Genomic DNA, 8,887 nt, shown 5'->3' on the forward strand with positions numbered 1-8,887 from the left:
ATCAAGGTGGATATAAAGATCACCAGAAGGACCACTGGTAAAACGAAACATGTTGGATTATAGTAAAACAGTAATCAAGATAAACAAACGTGCGCGCAGTTATAAGAAAATACCCTTTTGGACCAGCATCACCTTCACCGGAAACTTTGAGTAGGCTTCCTTTGTCGACTCCAGGCGGAACTTTGACTTTGATATATTTCTTCACACGAACACGCCCTTCACCAGAGCACTTTCCGCAATACTCAGATATTTTCTCACCATTTCCATTACAATCTGCGCATACAGAAACCTATATACAACAGGCAAAACATATTAATAATCATGGTTTTAAAAATCAAAGTCAAACCAATTAGGAATACCTCATCCACGGCAACTGAGAATGTACTACACGACACGAGTACTCTTGTTCTCGTAACTTCACCTCTGCCACCACAAGTGGAGCATATTCTCATCTTGGATCCAACCTTTGCCCCCGTTCCCTTGCATACGTCACACGCTTCAAGATGAGAGAGTTCAAATCCCTTTTCGGTCCCAAATATTGCTGCTGAAAATTCTAACGTCATGCCATATCTGTAAATACATCAAATCATCAAATGCCAACCTAACTTGATGCCAATAATCTTATATCTAGATTTAACAAAACAAACGGTTCATACAGTATAAACACTAACCGTATATCTTTGCCTTTAATAACAGTAGTTTTACGACGTCCTCTAAAAAACTCCTCAAACGGTTTCGTCTATGGGAAAAACAGAAAAAGGATCATCAATAAAAGATAAAGTAACAAACTTATTCTTCGGTTATTACAAGTAGTACCCCAGATTGTCCCCCTGCTGTGCTTTTACCTCCATCTTCACCGATCATACGTGGCTCGTTTTTGGTCATCTGATAGAACCTGACAACCTCATACTTCAGCATTCAAAAAATTACAAAGCTATGTAACATAATTCTATTTATATATATTGTCATGCATACCTCATATGCAGCCCTGATCTCCTTAAACTTTTCTGTGACTCCTGGTTCCTTATTGACATCTGGATGATACTAAATAATATGTGCAAATGATGAGTATTCAGGGTTGTCAAACTGCTCATCGCTCTTGGAAATTGCTCGAAAATGCTCGTTCGATTTCGGCTCGGTTTGGTTTGAAAACAAACCAGGCATGACCAAAGCCTTGCTCAGTTCATTTAACTTAAATAATTTTTTAGTTTATTATATTTATATATATAATATACAATTTTTAAAAATCTTATTAATTTCCCACTTTTGCGTTGACTTCAAAATTCAATTTTACACCCTAGCCGCTCTTTTTATGTATGTTTTCTTGTTAACTTTGAGTTTTAGACATTTTAGAGTCAGAAGTCTAGACATTTTAGAGTTGGAAATATTGAATTAATGACATTTGGAAGTTTTAAATTCAAAATTGAAAACTTTGTACGAAACCAAGCTACTCGGTTTCAAACCAAACCAAGTTCAAGCCTAAACACATCGCTCGTTTCTTTAAATTCAAACCAATCGGTTCAACTCAGGTTCAAACCAAACCAAGTATGAACAACCGTATAATGCAGAAGCCATAAAATTGTGATGTCAATTGTTGGATATGAATGCCTAAGTCTTAAACATATCTTAATCCGGTTAGTTTCTAACTTCTAATTCTAAAACAGTTTAAAGCTGGTTAATAAGTCCGAGGGGCAGTTTAGTCATTTTCAGAAAGTTAGTTACTGAGCTTTGATAATGTTTGATTGCATCTTGCAAGAAGTTGTAAAGTTCGGGGGTGTAAAATGTAACTTTGGATTCAAAAGTTTGTTACAGGTAGTTAGTAATTCAAAACCGTAAGCATTCGGATCTAATTCGATTTCGATTCGGTTCGGTTCTGTTCATTAGTTTTCGTGTGTCGATTCGATTGTTATTTCCGATAAATTGTAAAGATCAGATTAATAATAATACGCGAGCAAACGGTAATACCTGACGAGCTAATTTACGATAGGCGGATTTAATATCTTTAATAGTGGCAGACTTTGGAACTCCGAGAGTGGAGTAATGATCGGAAACCGCGAACACGAAGAATCCTCCAACGCGATTGCCGTACAACTTGTTTTTGAGTTGTGATGGTGAGTTGAATGAAATGTTGTGAGTGTTGGTGGTGCGTGTGAACGAGAGTGTTCCGCCGTTGAGGAAAGATGAAGGAGACGGTGAAGGAGCTTGAGTGAAGGTGAGAGAGGATGAAGGGATGAGAGTGAAAGATGCGGCCGCCATTGTTGGTGAGGTTAAAAGATGAAGCAGACCAAGTGTTCGACGAAATGCTCGGTGTAAAACGGTAAGGAAAAACAGTTATGAAGAAGAAGAAAAGACTGAGAAGTCGACTCAGATATTTTTGGGCTAGATAATAAGTTTGAGCTATAGATTTAATAACAATATAAAAAAGTTCGATTTGGTTCGGTTTTTGCTATTCAATTAGGTTATGGTACCGGTCGGTTCATTGCTTTCATTATTAGAGATGTGCTCGTACCCTACCGGTACTGAGCGGTACCGATTTTCTTAAAAACTTGCACCGGTACTGAAAACGTAGGCAAAAACTTAGTAAATACTGGTACCGGTTGGTACTGATCCAGATTTTCTTAATAACTTGGTATCGGTACTGTAGGCAAAATTTCCGTAAATACTGGTACGTACCGATCCCGAATTTCCTAATCCCGATTTTCTTAAAAAACTTGGCACCGGTACCAAAATGCACGTTTTGGTACCGGTACCTGGTACCATATGCTCATCCCTATTCATGATTACTTTTCTGTTCTAGCAGAGCAGGTCTTTTGGAGTGGGTCCAACAGTTGGATGCATTATCAATCATGTAAAACATCCAATAAAATAAATATAAAAATGCATTGGACCGTTGACCGTCACATTACTAGCGCGATGCTCTGACCAAGAGGGAGGCTATTTGCAAATTTTTTAAGTTCAAAAACTCTTATACAATCTTGTTTGTATTGGATATTATTTTGGGAGACAGGCCTGGTCGTATTGTCTTTTCTGGTGTGTGTTTTAGACTTTTAGTTCATTCCGGGATGGTCAAGCTCCAACATTCCGATCGTAATAAGTTATGTAACATCCCATCCCGAGGGTGGTGGGATCTCGAGCGGTTAGAAACATGTCGATAGTTGGGCATCGATTTCTTAACACAACATAGATGATATTAACATAAGGTTTCAAAGTACTAATATTACTCAACCAAGGATTCGAGTTTTAAGGTTTCGATCACAAAACAACCAAGCAAACAACATGGAACATTGGAACTTTGCTTTTGTTTCAAAACATGCTACATGGGTTTCATTTCATCACAAGCCTTCAAAATGTGAATAACCAATTAAATTGTATCCAAATCATATTTAAAAAACAAAGAGTCAACTGCAGTTTTCGTCCCCATGGTTTGTCTAAATCTGCAGTTTTAGTCCATTAGTTTCAAATTTGCGATTTTCGTCCCCTGTGGTTTCATTTCACTTGCAATTATATCCGAATTCACTAATCCTGTTAAGTCTGGTCATTAGTGAGAGGCAATTTTGTCATTTTTCTTTCTAAATAAACCTGAATTCTAATTCGCAGCCCCCTCACGTGAGGGCTGGGGTGAATTTGGGGGAAAACGGGAAAAACCGCCCCTCACGTAAAGGGCAGATTAATGGATTTAATGACCAAACTTAACAGGATTGGTGAATTTAGGTTTAGCTGCAAGTGAAATTAAACCACATGGACAAAATCACAAATTTGAAACTATTAGACTAAAACCGCATATTTGGACAAATCTGTCACACCCCTATCTAAGGCCTAGGAGTGCGACCCATAAGTTGGTATCGTGTTTGTAAATAAATCAGAGTTGCATTTATTTGCGGAAGACTTATAAAACTTCAAGGATCAAAAGTATAATTTATATTTACATTCAAAAGACGGGATTATGAACACCCGTTTAAGTTAACAAAAGATTATATGTTTATAAATACAAACCACCATGTTAAGTTTACAAAAGAAACCCGAGCCATCGGATTTATATATAAAGCACTTCGATATCCCAAGCACTAAACTTGTTCACCTGCAAAATGTAAGAAAATACGTCAGCAGCGAATGCTGGTGAACACGCTGACGCAAAAATATTTTCTTTTACTTAATTACTCCTCGAGGCTACGCCTGTCTCGGCCCAACGTGGCTTAGGAATAACCAAGTCAAATAACACATTATAAATACGAGACTCTACGCTAGGTTACCTCAGCAAACACCGCAGCGTTCGACTTAGTTAAGTACCCGTAAATATACACAACGGTCGTACTCCCTGCAGGAGAGCATCCTACGACCAAGGGTGGTGCGATCATGCCCATACATCGCATAGTACCACCTATGTAAGGATCCAGACATACGTATACCACAGCCTGAGGGCTAGGTTTATACCCTTATTCATAATGATTTTAGGAACACCAAGTTCCTTGTAAACAATTTCTTAAAGCAAGTTGACTCATTTTAAAATAAGTAAAAGTTTGGGGGCGTATTCACCTTGTCTCTTTAGGATCGGCTTCACTCACCGTCCAAGGGTCTTCCCTTACTTTATCTCGAACCTATAGTTACGAGTATAAATATTTGTTAGTCGGATACACGATCCGGCTTAAGACCTTTAGTCTTATATCTCAATCCTCGATTGAACCTTTAGTTCAATTCTTATTTACTTGAAAACCTCTTGTTTAAAAGTAAATCATAAACCTTTAGTTTATATGAAAACCCGGCGTTTCTTCTTCTCCAAGAAACGTAATCTTTATTATTTAAGAATACTCTTTATTCATTAAATAATAGTTCCATAACAAAGAATATATACATATATATTTACACACATATATATGTATTCAACAATTATTCAATAATCATATTTTCATTCGTTTCTTTGTTATGTTTTCTTTTCTTTTTCTTTTATCGAGGTATCGAGTATATCCTCGACTTAAGGCTTAAGCCTTGAATATTAGATTATATTGAATTCGATATTACGCCTAACCTTAAGTGGCGTAAAGAAACTCTAGAGACTCGAGCAGCACTCCAACGCCGCTTTACTTTGCTCGTCACGCTAATCGAGATATGACAAATCTTCAATACTCGTGGGCACGTACTTCGAGAACAAACGCCATTCTTGGTTAAATGTGGGTGGAGGGTGGCACGCACTTCGAGGAAACGTTACACATAAACAAGGGATCGGGGCACGCTTATCGAGGTATTATGGCACGCTTATCGAGGTAAGGCTAGAGAGAGAGAGAGTAGTGAGAGGTTAGAGCTGATTTGGTGTGCAGATTTGAAATGCCCATGGTCGCTATTTATAGGCGATTTTTGGAACCCCATCGCGGTACGCGATGGGTCCCTGGGCTGACCTATCGCGTACCGCTATATAGGTCAGATGACGCGACAGGTAGGTCTGTCACGTGTCGACACGTGGCAGGCACCGCTCCACGTGGCGACACGTGGCGGACGTGTTGCCACGTGGTGACACGTGGCGGACGTGTTGGTGCCACCGTGTGCCACGTGGCACACGTGTCACAAATTGTCAGATGTCCCATCGCGATACGCGATGGGGTTCTCTTCTGACTCATCGCGTAGCGCGATGGGTCAGGAAATCAGATTTTTCATTTTTAACCCTCCAGTTTGGATTTTGGTAATTTCACTCCCTAGACTTTGAAAAATTGACATTTTTGGCCCGAATTTTACGTGATGTTACAAAATCACATGGACGAAAACCGCAGGACACTCAAACACAAATATTTCCATGTGTTAATGAAGGCAAGCTATAATGTTATATAACAATGCAATGCTAGGGTATGAGAAGAAATAAAATTAATCCTAAACAAGGTTACAAAATTACATCAAGAAAGTATACACTATATTTAACACTTTTGACTTTGAGCAAAAATGTTATCTTGTGACAAATTAATTAAGGTTTAATTAAATAGCATCTAATATTGTTTTATTTATATTTATATATAACATTAATAAGATGTTATTAAACCATGTTTACTGATATCAGAAGCTGGATATGAAGCTATTTAAACAACATTTGATGTCACGGAAGCTTCATTTCCAAATTCATTCATAGCATAACCAATCGTCCAAGTGCACGAAAACATCATTCTTGATCTTATTTTTGTCGATACAAACCTTGACCCGCTAGCTTGAGTCAAAGAACGAGACCTACAAATTGTCTTTGAACCCCTCAAAAGACAAAAAAAAACCCTCAAAGTTGTATTAACGAACGGTTGATGGATGACGTTAATGAGTTGGACTAAAACTAAAAGTTGATTGAAACGGTGGTACAATAAAAGCCTAAAATTAACTATTGGACCAAAATTGATAATTTTAAAATTACATGGACTAAAATTGAAGTTCTATTTTTTTAAAATGTCTATTTTACTGCAACCGGTTAAAAAAATTTCCATTTGAGTAAAAAAAATCTTATAAATATCTATACCAATTCTCACATCCGTCATATCCGACTATTTAAAAATGTCAAGCGACATTATTGTCAACCTATTATAAGAAGCCACGTGTCAGATAAAATATGTCGTAAGGAAAAAAATTAAAGAAAAACTCTTCAGAACTTCCAAAAATTCTGTGGGAACTCACAAAAAAATTCATTGGGACTCACAAAAAATTCGGTTGTAACTCACAAAAAGTTCACTAAATCTCAATAGAATTTTGTACCTGCAAAATTTTTTTACGGGTTGACGACGCACGACACCTTACCCTAACGAAGCCCGTACAAGAAGACGTCCCATTTTGTGGATCAAAACGGTTTCTAGGAACAGGACCACTTAAGTGGCATGGCAAAGATGCAAAAGGAATAAGAAGATTCCTCCACCAATAGGAGAAGAGAGGTCACAATCAAGTTGTTAGTAAGTGAAACCCCCTAAATATTCTTTTTCTCAGCTTGCATAATAACGATCACTTTGTACTAAACACCATTGATATACGAAATCATCCATAACTTACCTCGGAGAGTTTTAAAGGCTCTTCACACATGACTGCTTGTTGTAGGTGTACAATATCGGCATCTGACATGTTTAAACCATCCATGCCCGCAAATTAAGATGGACATTTGAGGAAGTTTTAGATCCTAATGTACTAATGAACACTTTATTAAAAGTAAAAAATGGACATTTTAAAGTTTTCCGGTCTAGATTTAGATTTCGCTTAATCTTTATATTTCATCATTACCATTGCATCTTTTAGAACACAATTAAATAGTCGGTAATCCTTGGATGTTCCAGTAACACCAAACATCGCAGCAACCCATTACCGATGATGAAGCCGAAGGTGAAAGATGTAAAATCATGTTTGGGTAATTTGGGAAAAATCGGATTCATTTTCAACTGCGCTACAAGGTTGGGCAGTTGAAAATGAAAAGTATGTTTGGGTACTTTTGGGTATAGGTGATCAAATCGGGTTGGTCAAAGGAACCGGAACCTGTTCAGAACCGGTTCCATTAGTCAACATCACTGTTTAAACCGGTTCCATGTTCGAACCGGTTAGGGAACCGAACCGGTTCCCCAACCCTCGGACCCGGAACCGGTGGAACCGGTTCTGACCGGTTCCTAAACCGGTTCTTACACTGTAACCGGTTCCAACCGGTTACAGTGTAAAAAATAATTTTTTTTTTCGTTTTTCGTTTCCGCTGCTCGTATTTGTATAACATGTTTAATAAAAAAAACAATTAACATAAAATTCATTTTATTTACTTTAAGAAGTTCAAAAAAAAAGGTTACATGTTTTAAAATATTCAAAAACAAACTAACAAAACATTAAACTTATAAATATAAAGTTGTGACATATTATTTCTATAAAAGCCTTCTTGTTCGTCGTAATTATTGAGTGGCGACTTATTCATCAGAATTACTTGTAGAAACGCCTTCTTGTTCGTCGTGCACTCGAACATCAAGTGGTGTTTCGTCTTCCAGAGTGGTTACGTGTTGAACACGATCGATTGAGTCCAAGTGATCCTTCAAGCAAATGCACATCTCCACCGACTCCGAATTCAGTTTTGTTCTTCTCACCGATATTACCCTGCCACTAAGAGAAAAAGCAGATTCCGAAGCTACCGTAGAAGCTTGGGCGGTTAGTAAATCACGGGCCATGGTGGCAAGAATCGGAAACTCGGTTTCCTTTACCTTCCACCAAGCCAAAACATCAAAAGTGCCATATTCCTCTTCGGATAAACCGGTAGAGAAATCATATGCACTATACCTTCCTAGTTCGCTTGAAGGGGTGTTACCCCTTTGTTTTTTAGCCGTTACGTTGCGAACGGTGTTCATAAGGCTAATCATGGGGTCTCGTACTCTAGGAGCACTTGAACTTGATGAAGACCCCCCCGGCGTAGGCATGTGTATGTTTGACCCATATTTATTTATATAAAAGTCATACATAAATTTAAAATTCAAGTTAAAATCATTTTGTGCCTCTGTTGAAAAGTTTGGGTCAACTTCATGCATATCTAAGGCTGAAAAAATTTCGTCTATCACACATTCAACCCCCGTAACATTTAACATTGGGTTTAAAGCGGCGGCGCAAGTAAAAATCGGTGGCAATTCAAGAAAGTATTTTTTTAATTTAAACTTCATTGGTAATATGATGTTTGAAAACATTGGACTTTTATTTTCAAATTCTTTAAGATTGTTAACGATTAAAAATAACTCCGAAAGAACCAAGGGACTTGTCGGATAATACGTTCCCGATAGTTTCGTAGTTGATGTTTTAAAAACTTCAAGAAAAGTCGATAAGTCATTGATAATTTCCCATTTCTCATTTGAAAAGGGGATTGCCAAATCATTCTCGGCAAGACTAGAATGAAACATTTGTAAAGTGTCTCTTTGTTTCAAAG

The 8,887-nt window shown here is 37.6% G+C and overlaps 1 protein-coding gene across 1 annotated transcript; it reads right to left on the reverse strand.

Annotated features, from left to right (window-relative positions):
- Positions 1 to 19: 19 nt before the first annotated feature.
- Positions 20 to 2,256, reverse strand: LOC143535639 (chaperone protein dnaJ A6, chloroplastic-like). The gene is made up of 6 exons (XM_077029849.1): positions 1,966 to 2,256; positions 976 to 1,044; positions 817 to 909; positions 672 to 739; positions 360 to 570; positions 20 to 289 (listed from the first exon to the last, which is right to left on the reverse strand). The coding sequence occupies exons 1-6, from the start codon at positions 2,254 to 2,256 to the stop codon at positions 20 to 22; spliced, it is 1,002 nt and encodes a 333-aa protein (XP_076885964.1).
- Positions 2,257 to 8,887: the final 6,631 nt, after the last annotated feature.

The sequence above is a fragment of the Bidens hawaiensis genome, unplaced genomic scaffold (genome assembly GCF_021521415.1).
Source record: "Bidens hawaiensis isolate Kalapana, Puna unplaced genomic scaffold, B.hawaiensis_p1.1 tig00000780_1, whole genome shotgun sequence".
NCBI lineage: Eukaryota > Viridiplantae > Streptophyta > Magnoliopsida > Asterales > Asteraceae > Bidens > Bidens hawaiensis.

Excerpts from the sequence above, each read along its gene's own strand:
- LOC143535639 (XM_077029849.1), bottom strand. The coding sequence starts at position 2,256 with ATGGCGGCCGCATCTTTCACTCTCATCCCTTCATCCTCTCTCACCTTC. Across the intron at positions 910-975 it reads AGATCAGGGCTGCATATGAG|TATGAGGTTGTCAGGTTCTA; the intron begins GTATGCATGACA and ends TGAATGCTGAAG. Across the intron at positions 740-816 it reads CAGCAGGGGGACAATCTGGG|ACGAAACCGTTTGAGGAGTT; the intron begins GTACTACTTGTA and ends TTTTTCCCATAG.